The 19,517-nt window shown below is 43.2% G+C and overlaps 1 protein-coding gene across 1 annotated transcript in view; it reads right to left on the bottom strand.

The window, feature by feature from the left end:
- Nucleotides 1–2,341: 2,341 nt before the first annotated feature.
- The window catches only part of Coq6 (ubiquinone biosynthesis protein COQ6, mitochondrial), a 45,495-nt gene continuing 28,319 nt past the window's right edge, over nt 2,342–19,517 (bottom strand). Inside the window, exons 9-14 of the mRNA XM_084582995.1 lie at nt 18,599–18,677; nt 15,865–15,988; nt 13,057–13,172; nt 6,209–6,375; nt 2,873–2,941; nt 2,342–2,442 (exon numbers count right to left, since the gene is read on the bottom strand). Of these exons, the coding sequence (XP_084439121.1) occupies nt 2,912–2,941; nt 6,209–6,375; nt 13,057–13,172; nt 15,865–15,988; nt 18,599–18,677 (516 nt within the window). The 3' untranslated portion in view covers nt 2,342–2,442; nt 2,873–2,911. The remainder of the gene's footprint in view (nt 2,443–2,872; nt 2,942–6,208; nt 6,376–13,056; nt 13,173–15,864; nt 15,989–18,598; nt 18,678–19,517) is intronic.

The following is a 19,517-nucleotide window of genomic DNA, read 5'->3' as shown; positions in this document are numbered from 1 at the left end:
CGGGTTCGACTGTACTACACATAAATATAATGACACGGGTATAGCCAGAGAAAAAATATGCATAGTTGTACACAACACACTGGAGAAAAAAAAACATAAAACAGTAGAAATAATTAACTATGTGTGAAGAAGACGGACCCCGCTAGACGCCGATGAAGAAGACACAGACTATCACATTGCTACTGCGCAGAGCCTCTCTGGTCTGTATTGCCCCGCTGCACTTGTCAACCTCAACGTCGTAAATCAAGCATTTTTCTACAAATGCAAAAAAACTATTCCAAAAGCACTGTGGAATCTACAGTGCAGCAATGCGAAAGCATAAGCATGGCTGGCAGACACGGTGCATCACGCTTGCTCTCATTATTATCAACTGAATACATCATTATCATTACTGTCATCATTACCATTATCACTAATTGCAGCACCATTGTCATCGCTACTACCACCCTCATGGTAGACAAGAATTATGATATACATTTCACCATCCCGGGCGTGGCGCAGTTGGTTAAAGTGTTCGGCTGGGGACCGAAAGATGGAGGTTCGATCCCATTGGAGATAGGATTTTTTTTCTGATGTCATTTGATTGGCAGCTATAGTGTGACCAGATGAACTATTGTCGACAGTACGAGCCATTAAAAGCTTTCCCCTTCAGAGAACACAACAGCAAAATAGGGGAAGGCATGGTAAAGATAAGTGTCACAAAGACAACAATGGTCAGTTTTTGTTTTCATAGCACTGCTATTACATTGAAACATGACTTCCAATAAAACAGCCCACGATAGCAATAAATTACCAGAGCAGATAGTTTCAGCTTGTCATTGATCTTTCGACTGTGTGCTGTACCATCTTTCGTTGGTATATTTGTGTCACGGCCCCGCACATTGTTTTCCTATGAAACTTTAAGTGGTACAGTACTGACATCATTCATACCAATGTTCTCACACTAAAATGCATCATGTCTGATTTTTGATACTGTTTTCCAAAAGGATAGTGTGGTCCTGAATGAGATGTCCCCAAGAATCAGTCTCTGTACTATTTAAAGCTCGATCTTCTCTTTCTAGGGACTGGCTATCATCATCACTACTTGCATTACCTGCAGGAACCAGGCTTATCAATGATTTCTTGGTCGGTCAGTTCTGGCCCCACAAGGGGGTCTGTCTAGCATAGCTCTATTTTCAAAATCCCCGACTTTTCCAGGTTTTCCCTGATTATTTCAGTTCAAATTCCCTGACGAGGGAAGGGGTTAAAAAATGTAGCTGCTCATGATAATGAGCGCATGAGCGGCGCGTGCACTCATCACGTGCGCATGGAAGCCGATAGCAGTAGCAAATCGTGTATGCTATAACTCCCTGTTATCGGCATATAAACGAAACATGGGAAGCAGCAAAGTTCGTGATTTTTTGCAGAAAAGTGAATTTTCTTTCAAACTGAGGGATGTTTCGGACTGTTCGATTATTCGGACCATTTCCCGGGTCGCCAAGTATGAAAGAAACGGTCGGCGACTGTAAAAGTTTTGATTTTTTGTCTCAACTGTTGTCTCAAGTGAAACTTTTGCATTTTCTCAGTTCGCATTTTGCGTCACTCAGTCAGCAGACTCATGGAAAGCAGCACATACGCACAGGTAGGTCATAGTGGTGGCAAGGATACGCAGATTGATGTGATGGTTTTGATCACATGCCTTTCAGCCGTTAATACAGTTTTTGTTGCTGCCCCTAGATGACGTGGCATGTTAATGGATGTGCAATAACTCCAAATGAACGAAATGTTGATTCCTAAAGCGTTTTCAGCTCCTTTTATGCATTTTTAGCCATGTGAATGCAGCAGCTGTTTACCAAGTGAAACATTTTGATTTTTTTTTTTTTGCATACAGATAGAACTCCCATAAAAATAAAATAAAGAAACAAAGAACCAACCTTTGCAAGTAAACTTTGTTTTATTCTATGATTTGCTATATTCACGTTTGCTATCATGCTATCAGAAAGTTCAGCTGTACTAGAAATCAGTTAACCAGGTCCCTAGTTAAGATTACTACCTAGGTTTCTGATTTCTCCAACACTATTCCAGATGTGCCGCAGAAACCACCTCCATATTTCAAAAACCTTATTTCTAAAAATGATAAGCTGACTTCCACGAGATTCCAGGCGTATTTACTCAGTCTACGACAACCAACTTCCTGTCTTTCCCGAATAATATAAGACATGCACAAAACTATGTAATAAAAAACAGCTAACCACCTTTACTTCTAAGATGCCATCGTTCACGATAAGGGTGATATGACGAGCCACCAAACGTTTTTTAAAAACTTCATGTATTAGATGCACAAAGCTATGAATAGAGGGTGTTCATACGGAAGACCTTGTTTTATTCATGTTTCAGCACATTTCATTCCAAATCTATCAAATGGCAAGACAGTTGCCAATAAATTTCAGCAGTGAGATCATTCTGAAAGAAAAAATAAGAGTGGATTCAAATCACTCTCTCATGAAGCTGAAAGTGCAAGCTGCTCTGATGCTTACTAGCATGAGCTTCAACCACAGCTAATCCTTCTAATAGGCAATTATTACTTGAATTAAGAGACAAACCCTAATACACTTACCTAATACACGAGTTTCCTTACTTTTGGCACACTAAAGCAGGCATTTTTTTCCATACTCTACTTTATTTCAATTCAACTCAAACTCATTCTAATGAGGCACACAAATCTAATTTCCTATCACTAGTGCCTTTAAAACGACTCTAGCAGACCACAGCAGACATATTTTACGAGCTTCCAAAACACAACTTAGTTATGCTTAGCCATCACAAACAAGGCCTGTGCCATGTGCAATTACAACACACCCCCTATAACAGTAAAAATATGCAGCATACTCACCTGTACAACTACAGTCAGGCATAATGCTGACTGCCATGCCTAGTAGGAGGCACGATCAACTATCCTATCCTGAAACAAGAGAAAGCAGAATCCAATGCAGTAAGCTTGTAGCCAGAAGGAGAAAAGTAAGCAGCACTTTATCATAAACAAAGTTGTTTTTTTACTCAAATTTCTTTTTTTTTTCAAACCAAACAAGCAAAATGTAAATGCTATCATTAAACAAAGACGTATGGCAACACGATTACAGTAATGAATTCAAGAACACGAAATGGAATAGGTGTGGTGCATGTACAGTGTTATGTAAAGTCTGTACATTATTTGCAGCAGACCAGGAAAAGACACACAATCTCAAACAGTGCTTCTGTTCGATCTTTTGCCAAAATAAAATGTTTTCCATCCTTTATTAGCTCTAAGTATTACTTTATACAACGCGACTAATTTGCCTCTGCAATAATCATTTTCCGAGTGCAGTTCCACTACAAGCAAATTTTTGCTAAGTCCATCTTAACTATTCATTGAAACGATAAATATGCTATGAATACCATGTAGGTATTTAAAGAGTAGAAATGCAGTTTCTACCTCTCTCCCTTGCACATTCCTCAAGCAAGATGTTTTGGTTTATGGTTTATGGGGTTTAATGTAAGAAGTAACAGTGGCTGCAAAATACGCTGTAGTGGAAGGTTCTGGAGGTTTCGACCACCTGTGGTTCTCTAGCGTGCCCTGAAATTGCACAGCATATGGGCGCCTTGCTTTTCACGTCCATCGAAAAGAGGCCATGGTGGCCGGGATTCAGTCTTGCATCCTTTGATACAGGATTGGAGACGAGAACCCAAACTTACTACTGCAGCAGGGTGCAAGATGTTTTAGTTGCACTTCAAATTACTTTTAGTGGAGCACAGTAAAGGTGCACTACTGAAGTGGTGCCAACATGTGCATAAAATGCACATCTGGAACAGCGTTCAAACTCTGTCACTTTGCTTAAACAAGCTGTTGCAGACGAAACTCCCATTACGTTTCTGTGCTGATATATTTAAAACCCAAGGTCTGCCAAACTGAAATTGACCACGAAATAAAAGAGACAAGAGACAAGAGAAAGAGGTCATGTTTAAAAGTCCTTTTCCATTATTTATTTGCCGAATATCTATTTCGTGTGAATTAGTAAATACAAGCCAGCCAAAATAACACTTAAAAACTCAGTGAGCCATTCTCAGTTATGAAGCCATTTTTCCTGTCAGCTGCTTTTTTTTTTTTTCTTAAGCTGAACCAACAAAAACTTCTGAACCCAACCCCTGGGAGTCAGGTAAAAAATTTTCATTCATCAGCAGTCAAACCCGTTGCTGCTGTGCGCCGACTTTGTGCAACGAAGTACAGTCGACGACCGATTTTTCGGACTCTCAACGGACCATGAAAATGGCTGAAAAGTCGGGCAGTCCGAAAAAACAAATGTGCACCAAAAAAGCTCAATTTATTGCCTATTATTCACTTTGAGGCCGGAAAAAGTCATGAATGCTTTTCTGCACCACGCTCCGCTTCCATGCTAACAGGTCCATTTGAATTTCGCTTGTCAGCTCAGCTTGCGTCGGCTGCACTGCTGCAGGTGAGTCATCATCGTCCTTGCTCTCAGACTCCACAAGCACTTGGCGAATAATTCCTGTATCTATGAGCCCAGAGCACAGTTCCAACTGGTGGTCCACGTATGTGAACTTTGAAAACGAGACGGCTGATGGAATTTCGACACCAGCAGTGCGAAGGTCGTGAATGAACTGCTCACTGCCTGACAACTGGTCGACGACGCTCTCCTCGTCCAAGGCAGCCGACTCGTCATTCAGCACAAATCCCGCGTCGTGGAAGCAATTGCGCAGCGTTGTGGGTGCTACAGATTTCCACGCATCGGCGAGGGTACTAAGTGCTCCAAGCAAATCAACAGAGTAGGCTTTCCCACTGTCGAGGCACACCACAACCACCAAACACTGAATCACAACACCGACTCTGTTGAGTGCCTTCTCGCTGTCGCGTTGCACGAAAAAAAAAAAAAAAAAATCTTATAAAATCCGGAAACAGAACTGAAGCCGATTAAATAAAATGTGAGCCACAGTAGCGACAGAACGTAGTTCTCGCATCAGCATGACCACGGCTAGGCCTACACGGCAAACACGCAGAGGAACAGGCAGTAGAAGCGATCACGCTAAAAGGAAAAAAAAAAAAAAAGAAAGCACTCCGGCAGCAACGTTGTCCTGGAAACGGAAGCTGCTAGGCAAATATTATAGCCTCGATTCAGCGTGTTTAGCTAAGGAGCGGCACGCAAGGCCAGCACCAGTTTCGAGGCTATTGAAGGAAAAAGTAAACAAACAAGATGGCGGCGACACCACTCAAAATGTGTGGCAGTTGGCCCGGCTGACGCTTGGAATGTCCGAAAAATCGAATAGCCCTCATTAGAGTGTCCGAAATTTTGAGCAGCACAATACATTGACTTTATAAGGTATGTCCTGGGGCTGGGAAAAAGTCCGAATAATGAAGCATGTCCGAAAAATCAGTCGTCGACTGTAAATACAATGAAATAAATCTACTCTACCTTGGGGGATTCCCCTAAATATTTGACCAACACCATTCCCACTTCGAGTTATAGATCAATTCGCTCTCGTCCTACCATCTGCTCTGCTGACCGTCCTGGTTAGCTCAATTGGTAGAGCGACTGCCCCGGAAATGCGGTGGTGCCGGGTTCGATTTCTGGATAACGACGAATTTTTCTTTAACTACGAAGTTTCTGAAGCTTTCCTTTGTAGCCGTATGGCTGCGCTTGGGTGGATGCAATGAGTAATTACTCCCTTATAATGAAACGAAGAATTCCAAAATGACAATGAACGAGAACTGCTTGACCTTGGAGGCATGTGACACAGAAGCGTTGTGGCAGCCAGCAGCTGGCTTCTCTGCAGTGCAGACACGCAATGCAGCAAAGTGCCCACAATAATGTCAACACCAACAAAAAGATGGTAGCTAGCTTCATCCTACCTGTCATGGGCGTAAATATATTGGTAATTGTGTTTTATGCTAAAGACAATGCAAATATGACTGTATTCTAGAAACTCCATAAAATCTTCTCAGATCCTAAGTGACTGTGCAAATAAATACCTTTGCACTCCATAGACAGTAGCATTTTTTTAAAATCTCCTTGGTTCTGGACTGTACTTTTTCTCTAGAATAATTTTTTTAGAAAACATGTCGACGATGTTTTGCTGTATAGCGTTCCGCACATTACCCTCACTACAGGAGTGATAGCAAAGTCAAGCCAAATGCTAGAAAGTTTGATGGTCCGGCTGTATGCTGTATGCTCCATACCTTCAATCCAACGCAAGCATCAATCAGCTGGAGTCCCACACTGCGGGCGGCCACCACGGGTAGCACGTTGAACCGGTACAGCCCAACCAGGGCCTCGATGGCCAGCAGGAAGGGCACAGTGTGCCGCTGACGCAGGGTCTCGTAACGCAGAAGCGTGTCAAAGCTCACTGCGCAAGAGAAGAGAAGTGCCCAAGAGCGGTTATTTAATTTAATTAGACTTACCCTTCTTTTGACTAGTGTATTTGTTTCATATGATGCATTGTGTTTTATGCTTCCGGTGATGCACTGGTCTCATTACAAATTTGTACTGATGTGCAGTAGAGCCTCGTTGATACATTCTCCGTTCAAACGATTTCCCAACTGAATTCTGTGACAGCTAGGAAAAGAGCTGTGAGTATGTGACGTCTATAAATGCTAATCTACTTGCAGTGAAAGCCTCCTCTTCCCTTCATAATGCATTCAGGAGTTAAATTTTTCCGAAATCCTGCAGTGCTGATCATACGTTTTTTCAGATAATGTGTTTTCTTCCACATTCTTTAAAAGTGTATTGAGGTTTTACTGTTTTGTTTAGGATTGTCTCACAGTATGGATGCTGTAAGTGTATATCTGTACTTGTGTTTTTCACAGGGAGCCCAAAGCTCCTTCAGGCAGAATTACCTGCCTTAAGCTCCGGACTCCAGATTTCTCATAATCCTAAAAATAAATTCCAATTCCAAAGTCTCATAACAGCAGCTCGTGCTGGCTTCCTGGATCTGTGGCTCATGCACCCGGTATGGCTGGCTTCCTGGATCTGTGGCTCATGCCCCCGGTATGCTCTACCCAAACAGATCTGGATAACCGGCAGGTAATAGACATTGCCCTGATCTGAGCAGAGACATTAGTCTGCCAACCAAGATCCGTATAACTCGTGCTATGGTCTTTCCAGTTGTGATGTATGGATGCGAGAGTTGGACTGTGAAGGAGGCTGACCGCCGAAGAATTGACGCGTTTGAATTGTGGTGCTGGCGGAGACTCTTGAGAGTTCCTTGGACTGCCAGAAGATCAAATCAGTCGATATTGTCGACCATAAACCCCGACTGCTCATTGGAGGGTCAAATTCTAAAGTTAAAGCTCAGATACTTTGGTCATCTGATGAGAAGAGAGAAGTCGCTGGAGAAAGATTTGATGTTGGGAAAGGTTGAGGGTCGCTGGAGAAGGGGTAGACAGTGAATGCGATGGTGAGATGGCATCCTCGAGGCGCTGCAGATGAAGTTATCTGATGTTAGGAAGATAGTGAGAGATCGCAAAGCGTGGCGTGACCTGGTCTATAGGGTCACGAAGAGTTGGACACAACTGAACGACTGAACTGAACTGATCTGACTGGGCACTGGCCACATAGGATGCTAGAATCACTATCATCAGATCATCTAAGTGATTTCTCCCCGCAGGGCAAAAGTTTCCACTAACCGATGAAACTGCCCTTGTTCACTGCCAGCATGACCTACTTTATTTTGAAAAATTTTCCAATTCATTCAACTCCTACACACAGTCTTGTGCCTGAGAAAGGCACTGAACAGGTGCCAAGCAAAGCTCTTCATAATGAGCAGTAGTTTGAGAGCAGTCAGTGGCAGAGGTAGAAAGAAAAAAGATCCATTGTAAAGGCATGTTTAATTGCTCAAAGCAGTGGCAAAAACTGAGTCAATTCACTGCACAGCTGTTACACCTGAGGGCCTAATCTTCCCCCTAGCAGCTGACCTCTTGGCAGCCAATCATGTAGTGCAAAACCTTCTTGTATAGGCTAGCATCACTCTAGAACTGTTTTCACACAGAGACAGCTTAGCAGGCTGGTTACATGGTCCATGTTGCGCATGTGCAGTATGTTCAGCCACTACCGGAATGAGTGAAGTAGCTTCGTCATACCACAAGCTTAGTGGCGGCCGGTTTTGGCTTCAGCAGCCGAGAGATAGCTGTAACGTCACAATCTAGTCTAGCTGCTGTATTCAAGAACAGCCTTGACTCAAACTTCTAGTCAAAGTGGCCCTTGAGGCCTGTTTTTCGCTACAGAAAGCAACCTCCACTCAAATCGCTGCTTCAGTGGCAGAGAAAACTTAAGTGGCTAGTTCCCTGCCGTCCCTCCTGCTCATACCGAGCATGGCATCCAAGATCAGCCGCAGACACCAGTGCTGTAGTTGATAATCGCATTATACTTCTGTGGCATGGGAACATTTCAAGTCGTGACCGGATAAGTGAACAACATATCAGAGACTACTATGTGCAGAATTGAGGCGCACATTTGATGGCTAGCGATGAGCTCGCCCATGGCCGGACTCAAGCGGCGGCAGCGGCATATTCCTTCTGTGGCTCCTACTCCAAGGTGGCTTCCGCAGATGGCGGAAAACTTGTGCAGAAACAGCGTATTGCACGCAGTAAGTTGGAGGATACCAAAGGCGTGGTGAAGGTGCGTGGACATCGCTGCTGTTCCGCACGCATAAATGGCTTGCCCGTCACCTGAGGGTATGTACATCTTAGGACGCGCTGTGCTATCGAAGGAGCATGTTGGTATTTATTTATTTTATTTATTTATTTATTTATTAGTACCTCAAAGGCCCACGAGAGGCATTACATGAAGGGTGGGCTTACATTAAGTTATTATATTTTCAATGAATGATTTGAAGTGCGCGTTGTCCAGATGAGTCACAGCTTCGGCAGGCAAACAGTTCCAATCTTTTGCTGTTAGAACAAAAAATGACTTGAGATGAGATCACGTAGATCACGGCTTATTTGATGGTTGGTCCGGGCCGAGTGGCGACGTGCAGGGGTGATAACGGCATTGCGCAGGGTTGAGTGATAGAATTTGTGGAAAAGACAGAGCCTGGTGGTTTTACGACGGGATTCTAGATTTGCAAGGTTAGCTTTGTCTTTTAGTGATGAAACACTTGTGTGATATAAATATTCTGAAAAGGTAAATCTTACCGCTTTGTTTTGGATGGATTCGAGTGTTTTTGTAAGATTAGATTGGTGTGGGTCCCAGATCGAGCAAGCATATTGCAGTTTGGAGCGGGAGAGGCATTCGCCCTGCAGTGGGTATAGTCAGGCTGATGATGATGAAGGGTAAATAAGCAGACAGTTTTACGTGAGTGGGAGCAAGTCTTAGTGTAGTGTTTGCCTAAAATAACCTAGAACACGGTTAGCTTAGTTAGTGATGTTATTTATATGAGATGTCCAAGTAAGATCTTGAGTAAATGAAATGCCCAGGTATTTATATGTAGTTGCATGCAATATTTGGTCACCACATAAAGTATAGTTTTCGGTGTGATATGTTGCACGACGATGAAATGAGACTAGAGTGGTTTTGTTTATGTTTAGCTTCATTAACCAATTAGTGCACCATGTTTCAATAAGTTTCAAATCACACTGAAGTTTATATGAGTCCATGCTGTTTGTTATTTTTCTGTAAATGAGGCAGTCGTCGGCAAACAAACGAATAGTAGAAGACAGGTTATTAGGAAGATCATTAATGTATACAGTTGAATCCCGCCACAACGAATACCGCCACAACGAAATTTCCGCGACAACGAATAATTTTTTATTCCCCGCGAGTATCCTATAAGAATTAATGGCCTAAATTTCTCTGCACAACGAACCATTTTTGCAGAGCGTTTCCGCTTCAACGAAATTTTCGCGTTCAAAATCGAAACCGAAACTAGTTTATTGGCGAGAAGTCCAAGTCAAATCCAAAGCCACATTAAGCATGAAATCACGTGATTGCAGTTCCGCCATTTTGGCTTTGTGTCGTGGTCGCGTTGTTCACTCGCTGCCTTTCTCTTCGACAACGACGAGTTTTCATCCGCAGGACACGATGGCAACGCAAGTGAAAAAACGCAAAACTCTTTCCCTTGAGCAAAAAGCTCAAATAATCGCCCAAGCAGAAAGCGGAAGGAAGAAAGCGGCAATTGCTGAAGACTTCGGAATTCCTGCAAGTTCGCTGTCAACGATTCTAGGCAATAAGGACAGCGTGAGAATGGCACTTGCTTCAGGCACATCCTCGAAGCACAAAAAGGTGACGCGGCCCCTCCATGAAGAGTTGGACAAAGCAGTGCATGCGTGGTTTGTGGAAGCACGAGCCAGCAACGTCCCCCTGTCCGGAAGCATTGTCCAGCAGAAAGCCTTGAACTATGCATGCCTACTTGGCATTGATGATTTTAAAGCCAGCATTGGCTGGCTAAACCGTTTCAAGGCCCGCCATAACATCGTTGGAAAAGTGTTGTGCGGCGAGTCAATGTCAGCAGACGTGGACGGAGCAGCTGCTTGGAAGGCGAGTAACATGGCCGGAATTTTAAGCAACTTCGCGCCTGCAGACATTTACAACGCCGACGAGACCGGGCTATTCTACGAGATGTTGCCGGCTAGGACGCTCGACTTCAAGGGGCAGCGCTGTCACGGCGACAAACACAGCAAAAAACGCATCACAGTGCTGCTTTGCACAAACATGGATGGCTCGGACAAGCGTCCGCCGTTAGTCATAGGCAAAAGTGCCAAGCCGCGCTGTTTTAAGGGAACTCGTAGCCTACCTGTGCAGTACAAGGCGAACAACAAGTCATGGATGACCCGCGCTATTTTCACCGAGTGGATGATGGCATTCGACCGCGACATGAAGCGGCAGGGCCGTAAAGTTTGCTTGCTTTTGGACAATTGTTCAGCGCATCACTCCGACGAAGTCAAGCTCACTAACACGGAGCTGAAGTTTTTCCCTCCCAATTGCACGTCTGTCTTACAGCCTCTCGATCAGGGCGTGATTCTTAGCCTGAAGCGCGCTTACCGCGGGAGGTTAATTCAGCGGCTGCTTTTTAACACTGAAACCGGCCGAGACACGAAGGTGGACTTGTACGTGGCACTGCAGATTATGTCTGCTGCCTGGAGCACACTGGGGCGCTCAGTAATTGTGAACTGTTTCAGGCACGCCGGATTTGCCGAAGGTCGACCCGTACACTCTGCTGGCCTAACACCAGGCGTTACAGACGACAACGAAGAGGCGTCACCGGCTCCGGGGAACGCGGCCGCCTGGAAAACGCTGGGAGAAATAGGAACCGTGCCGCCTAATCTCGAGCTCGACGAATACATCGGCGCTGACGCTTGTGTTGTTGTTCACGAAGATGTGAGTGATGAGCAGATCATAAAAGCTGCCCGGAATGATAAGGACTCTTCCGATGAAGAAGACGACGACGTACAGGAAGCGCCGGCTGCGGCAACCGCCGTACAGGTGATGGACGCTTTTGATGTCATCAGGAATTTCGTTGCTGTCCGAGACGACGATGTTGCAATGGGTTTGCTGACCGAGTGCGAAAATCGCGTGACGGCGTTGCTCGCCTTGAAGCGTAAGCAAACCAAGCTTACAGATTTTTGGCATTAAACGCCTTTGCTGCTGCTTGGGCAATTCTTTCTGCGTTTCACGTCAAATTTTTGCGATAACGAAGTTCCGCGAGAACGAATTTTTTTTCGTGCACCGTGAATTTCGTTATAGCGGGATTCAACTGTATTAAAAATAGTAAGGGTCGTAAAACAGTACCTTGAGGTGCGCCAGAAGTGACTGGGGACAAGGAAGATGTGCGGTTATTGGCACATACGAACTGTTGGCGATTAGTCAAAAATTTTGCAGCCATTCAAACACTAGTGGGTTTAAGTTTAGTCGTGAAAGATTATGCAGTAGTCTTCGGAGGGTAACTTTGTCAAAAGCCAGATATGGAGGGATGTTTGCAGTTGGTGAAGGACATGGCTTTTCAAGCATGTTTTCAATTACGGCTCCCAACATCTTTGGAAACCACAGGTGGCATCTGCTTGTGACGAGTCAAATGCACTGCAATGCACTGCAAAACAACATGCATGTTTTCACCGCTCACCCCCAAGCCCTCCGAAGGCAAAGGGTGAGCGTAACAGAGGTTTCACAACAAAAAATAAAACCCGAGAATTCAAACAATTTCTCAAAGCCTATGCCATGTTCCACAAAAACTCTGCATCACAAGCAGTGACTGTTGCCAGATGTTAAAGCGTTTTCGGCCATTTTTCTCAGCCGCCTTCTTCATGCAGCCTGCAAAACAAGTTTTACTACAATATAAACGTCGAGATTGCTTGCTAAGATTGTTAAGAGTCGACATGAAAAAATCAGTGTGTTACACACTGCAGCATGCAGTTTTCAGGCCAACTTTTGGTCTCAATCTCCATACGTCACCATACGCCTCTTGTGCTGCTTCGAGTGGAGGAAGTATTCTTGAGAGGGTAAAACACAAACCCAAAAATTAGGTGTCTGTACTTCTTTAATGTATGAAAACGTCTCGGGATTTACAACTAGTTCATGACGGCTGCCTTCAGCTCGACGGTGATGTATGAAAGTACCTTCAGTTTCCCGGCCTTTCAAGCTCATATGCCGGACAGTAGTCATCGAAAGTGCTTATGGGACCAACAAGGATCTTTTCATCACCAAGCAGTTGAAGTGAATACTTTCGAGAGCACGTGCACATGTGTGTGGACGCAGGTGCTAGAAAAAAAAATATATTTATATGTGCTCATAGTCAATCGCAATTTCATGCTGCATGCGCGAAGCACGGTGCTAAATATACGTACTGAAGAACTGAACTAAAGAACCGTGTACACTGTTGATTGGGCTTAGTTTATTTGCTGTAAATGCCTTGAACCCAAGAGATTTTCAGCTCTCCGGTTTGGCTGAGACAAAAGGATCTCCATAATACAAGAAACTCCACTCTACATTTATTTTGCAAACAGCCCAACTACTCTGCCTCCGTATGCAAGGTAACTTGTGAATGCCACAGAATACAACACAGATGAGCAAAATGGACAACAAGTTAACGTCTTACCTATGGGAACTCCATTATAAACCGACTCGACCAAGAGCTGGGCCAATTCCTGGGCATCGCCAAATCCCAGGTTTGCACCCTGGCCAGCCATAGGGTGTACTCGGTGGGCAGCATCACTGTGCAGAGTGAAATACATCCAAGTGACAAATTGTTCAGGCTTTAACGCATTATGAACTCAATGCTGATATTTTATTTCAGAATTTCTTTAAAATATTACTAAAACATACTTTAAAATGTGACCTTCGACATGTGCTTCCAATAAGCCTGCTATCATCTCCATTTTTTTTTTACACACTACCGTAAGGTTCCCATGTCGCAGGAAAGCAGGTGTCACTGTTGGTGTAATTGGATGTGGTCAAAAGATCCTGCTTGGTCGACAGAGTCGTGACGTGACAGCCACATGACCTCGAGTACGAATTTCAAACACCCCACAATGGTTTGATTTGGTTTGTGTGGTTTAACGTCCCAAAGCAACTCGGGCTACAAAGGATGGCGTAGTGGAGGGCGCTGGAAATTTTGACCATCTGGGGATCTTTAACCTGCATTGACATCGCAAAGCACACGGACGCCTCCATCGAAAAGCGGCCGCCGCAACCAGGATTCGATTCCGCATCCTTGGTCACAAAAGCCGAGTGCTGCAACCACATCACGACCACAGTGGAGCCAATGTTCAATTTAAATGTGACAACATGTGTTCATTGAACGCGATTAAAAAAAGATGTGTAATGTGAATAGGTATGGGTTAGTTTACACAGTTAACGCCCCAAAGCCATTCGGACTATGAAGGATGCCACAGCGGAAGCCTCTGAAAATTCTGACCACCTGGGATTCTTAAACAATCACTGACGTCAGGCAGTAAGCAGGTGCCTAGTTGATTAGCACTGCAGTTCTACTTTAAAAAAAAATTAAGCCTCCTAAACAGAAATTATAGAATTTGTCGTTCCTCTGAAGCTTACGGTTGATCACTGCAATTTGTTCATCAAAAGCCACCGCAGCTGCTATGTGCTGCATGAAGCGTCACGCTGTTGCGCAGCCTCTCGACAGGCTCACAGTACACAAGCTGCCTAGATTAGAACTAAAACTGCGCAGTGAATCCAAATAAAAGCAAGAAAAAAAACATAAGAAGGAAGACAGGAACAGACACTTTGAAATCAGCATACACAAGTGCATCATTCATGAAGCACTCTTGCTGTGACGATACTGAGTGGAATTGTCATATTATATTCTTTCAATGAATGCAGTTACAGTATTTAAACGACTGTCCAAAAGTATTTAGACTACAAAACAATTTGTATACACAGAGGCTACTTTGATCCTCTGTCTCCCTCCTTTCTTTTTATTGCAGTGTGGGGAGGGATTATAGTTTATGAATAACTCTTCTTATAAGAGTTCAATAACATGTGCGTGCAGAACATCTGCTCTTTCTCACAGCAGTCTTTCGTTTGAGAATTGCTTGTTTTTTTAACACAGAGTACCTCCATTACCATTTGAAAAAAAAAAATTTAATTCGATTTGCAAACCATGATTTCATGTCTCAACACCTGTATATCAACATCCTCAGTGTGCTAATATCCTTATAGTCTTTTCACAGAAAAGAAAACGAACAACTACTTCCAAAATAATATGTAGCACAAATTACGTTCCTCAGCTGACAGGCTTGAATTTGCGGGACAGTAAACATGTCTTACAAAGCTTCCTTACTTTTTTCCTGGTTGATACGCTTCTGGATAGCATGAATTCCGGGCTACTATGCTCAAAATTAAAAAAAATATTTTCAGTCGCAGTGACTTAGTTGTTGCAGCACTAGCTACTGAACCCAAGAATGCAGGATGAAATTCTGACGGTGGCAGTGAAAAGCAATGCACCCATTCCCTGTATAATGTGAGTGCAGGTTAAAGAACCCCATGGGGTCGAAAGTATTCCGGAGTCCTCCACTATGGCGTCTCTCATAGCACGAATTGCACTTGGACGTTAAACCCTACAAATCAAACCTATGTTCAAAATTTTGACAAACTGTGGTCTTACATTATGCTCAGCAACCAACCGCACATGTGCTAAGAAAGAACACACGGGGCACATGATCCCTTCACAATATGTTTCATGCATGTATATCTTAATCACCCAATCCTGCTATACCACTCCACTGCGCTGCAGTATGTATAAATAAATAAATAAATAAATAAATAAATAAATGAAATAAAAGTTCAAGAACGGCGGCGGTCACCCACTGTGGTGGCTCTTGTCTGCAATATCTTGATGCAAATGAGTGAAGCATCTAATAGTGACAGCACGGTCGGAGAAACTGGGCAGCTTCCTTGCAGTGCCTAGGGACATGAGGGTGAAGCATTTAAGAACTTGCATCTATGCTCTTACACATGTGCCAGCTGGGGAATCCAGCGTGAAGAGAAAAAAACGTGGCGACAATCAGCAACCATGACAGCTTCTCAACAGTGATAATGTTTAAGGGAGAAGCATCAGCCAACAGCAAGGAAGCAAGTCCGTCTTGCAACCGCTGTCAACAGATCGAATGTGCTGCTAAAGTCTTTCTGCATTAAAGACAAAGCAATGCAGACTTAATCCTGCAATCAAAAAGAGCTTTCATTCCTTACACCAACAATTGCTTTCATCCTTATGAAGTGAACTTGCCAACGAATGGCTCTGCATCTCATTCAGCAGCTATATTTGTCGAAGTTAGGCAGCCTGGATCACACATTTCCTCGAAAGGTGGGTAGTATGTGTTTTTTCCCCCCAGGCTTTAAAAATGGCATTGACGTGGTTTCCACTGCGTTGACAGCAACGAATGCTTACCCAATGAGGGCTACCCTGGGTAGAACGTAGTGTGCAGCGTAGCTAAGGCCAAGGGGGAAAGTGGCGCGGCTACCCGGCACTAGCGACAGGATGTGCATCGGGGGGTCACTGCTGGGAGGAGGGGCTGCAAAAACACCATGTGTCGAGGAGGAAAGGAAAGAGAAAAGCGTGCAGAAGATTAGGCACATGTTCTTGCAGCTTCACATGGTCATGTCGATGAACTAAAACCTGTTAAAACTCTTTCAGTGAACACTGAAAATTCCGGAAAACATTCTCTTCAGAAACAAAGCATCAGTTATGGTGAACAGTTAGTTTGAAACTATGGCAATTACATAACTAATTAACAAATAAGTTGTCAGTGAGCGCTTGTCCATGTCCCCTTTCTTGTGAATGTCTTGTTAGCGCTTCGTCCTTTTTTTGAAATGTTGTACCAACTAGACCAGCGAAAAGCTCTTCTTAACCAATATTTATTAGGTATCATTTAAATTAACAATTTTTGGTGGCTAGAGCCCATTCCAAGCTAGAGGCAGCACAAGTAGCACCAGTTTTTGAAATGAAGGTCACATTATGGCAGTATAATTCTGAAGTTCATTAAAATGTTAACTAGCAATTCTTGATTAGTACTCCCCTAATTAGCATGATTTTGCTATGGCTGACAGTTTGTCATGAAAATGTTTTCATTGTATTTTAACCAGTCTATTCCCGGCAGGTTCTGAAAGCTTTCTAAGACATATGGAATAAAACTGAGTAAATAAGTTTTAAAGATCATTAGTTTACAGATGCTCATCACTGCACTTGGCAGTGTGCCCTACACTGCTCATGCCGTAATTGCTAGTCGTACAGTAGGTACCACAAGCAGTCCCATATTTTTGTTGCATAAGATGAACTGTTGCTAAAGTCGCATCTCTCCCCTTATATTTAGAGGCTGTTAACAAAAAATTTGGTACATAAGACACACCCTTGCATCAGACGAATCTTGATTTACCTAGTTAGGCCAATGACACTTGACTACACATGCTTCCACAGCCATTCCACATAGTATAAGATGCACTGATGTACAGAAGACACTAGAAAAGTTTACACTATAAAGTATGGCAAGATGGACCATATGGCCACAGCATCATTGGCATCATGACCCTGCGCACTAAAAGTGATGAACTCAAGCCATGTGTATAGATGGCATCAGCCATTAGATCTGCGTGAATACATTCCACTTGCTTCTGCATAAGCATTTCTCTTATTGCGGCAGAAAAATTTTTTTCCGTAACCTCGCAAGAGTTAGATCATATCAATATTCTACTTACATTATGCAAGTAACAAAGAGAAATGTTCTGTTGTGATGAGTTTAAAGGTACATAAGCAACTTGCTAACATACTCTCCAAATTAGCTTCTAACCAAGGAAAGAGACACTGAGTTCCAACAGAAAAGATGAAAACTGAAAACTGCCAGAAACAGCACCAATTCAACTGTAGTTGGTATCAGCTCATAGCAGTTGATTGCAGATATGAAGCCTCTTTTTCCCGGAAACTCCATCAGCCAGACAAGTGACTGCCCCAGTATCCAGCACATGTAAGCGCACGGGAATTTCCCGATATGCAAAGACTCATGCACATGTAAAAATGAAAACTGCGGACATGAAGTACTGTAGGGCAAAGGGGAAGACCATTTCAAATAGAATGCTACCATCAAGATTTCAACCTGAGCAAGCGCATCTGTGTTCAAAACACAGTAAATGCATTCCAAACCTTGACTGCATTAATGTCAGATTCGCGAGCACAGAGCTAAATGCACATGCTGCAATGTTGATGAAAAATTCCAAATGATGGGTACTGCCCATAGTAATACATCAGAATAAAGCAGAGTTGCTAGAAGCCAACTGCTGTTCTCTGAACACCTGTCTTCTCCGATTAACGTTCACACAGAAATTCTTATTTTCCTATGCTTTTCCCATACGCATTTGTCTTTTCCACAAGCTATATTACCACAATGCGCAGTTGAAGGCTACTTGTATAAAAGAGCCATCTTTCATCTCGCGTTGACCACATTCAAAAAGTTGCTGTTCCCCACTGTAGGACAATGACCTGCTCTAATTCCTTCCTTCCTAAAACATGCAATGACTGGAACCATCTTTCACAGATAGCTACTTGCATCATCGACCCTGCATGTTTCAGAGCCACATTAATCGCACTGTTGAAATCTGATTAATCCCAAGTTGTTTCACGAATTTATTTTGAATGTTTTTGTTTGGTTGCTTTTTACTGACTCGTGTATACCTGTATTCTTTTTTGTTGAATTTCGTTTTGAGCTATTTTCAACAGTATCGTTTTGTGTCACGCTTCCTCTGGTACTTGATTTTGTTTTGTTTCACTGCTCCGACCTCCTCTGTAATGCAAAAGCCCTGAGGGTACAATAAATGAAAAATGGACGATTAGTCAATATAAAAGTAGCTCTGTAGCTAATGCATTAATTTCCGCATTGCAATTGTGGCCACTTAACATGCAGAAGTGCATTAAAATTGCAGCACTGAGCACACACCAGAATGTCTTTAATACTACTACCTTGACATCACGAGACTGATGAACCAAGACTCGTGAACTTGATGGTTGTGCTCATAAGCCGCCAGATAAAATAATTCATACACTTGCACTGATCAGACATGACCGGCAGTTGACCTTCCAGCACCCTTTTCTTGTGCACATTCCATGTACTCGCCTACTACTTTTTCCCACTTACCAATGCCAAACCTCTGGAGCAGTGATGTCACCGTGGACAGCGCTGTGTCGACCAATGGCATGTGCCTGCCTGTGCCCCACTGGACCAGAAAGGACAGGACTAATAATGGAACTCTCTGCATGCTGAATTCTGGCTAACATATCACCATTTACTGAAAGAAAGTTTTCAAGCTGCGCGTCAAGATTTGATTGTGACGTCGCAGTGATCTCTCGGCTGATAAAACCGGAACTGGTGAGAAAAGAAAATTCAATCATAAATTATTTAGCGGTCTTATGCGAAACCTGCGCGCGGATCGATATATACGGGAATGGTTACGCATCATAAACAAGAAGGAAAGAGACACCAAAATTCGGTGTCTATGAAGTTCTTTAAGGGATTTTTTGTAATAAGATCTGAAAACCATGCTATAGCGTTTCCAATGCACTTAGGAGACATCTGCGACAGGGAGTGCAGTCAACACAGAACACTACACGGCTACAGACGATACAGCCCTCTCAAATAAAGCCTAGCCCCGAGCAAAGGCTTTCAGTTTGAACCATGGATCACTACATGGCAGTAAATAGACAGATGTAAACTGCAGTTATTTCTTTGCAATTACAGCATTACACAGGACTTCAAAGGGAAAATGAGGCAGCTCAAGAAAATTTTTGTTCTTAACATTAGTAACAAGTTAAATCGGTTGCCCTTTTTGTGTGTTGGTGTTTCTCTGACTGAAAAAAAATGCCCTTATCATCAAGAAAATTTGATTAAAAATGGGCATGTGTGAACAGCTCAAATTCTGAATAAGGATTGAACATGTTTCTTGCTCAATTAAGGTATATATTTGAAAATTGATCTTCAGAGTTTCTTTGAATATTAGAAAATTACCTAATACACCTATAATTTTTTTTATGTTTGAACATCCTGGATACATATGCTC

This window comes from Amblyomma maculatum, chromosome 10 (genome assembly GCF_055883805.1).
Source record: "Amblyomma maculatum isolate TAMU_Amacu chromosome 10, ASM5588380v1, whole genome shotgun sequence".
NCBI lineage: Eukaryota > Metazoa > Arthropoda > Arachnida > Ixodida > Ixodidae > Amblyomma > Amblyomma maculatum.
The sequence above is the reverse complement of the archived record's forward strand: the minus strand, read 5'-3'. Positions and strand labels throughout refer to the sequence as shown.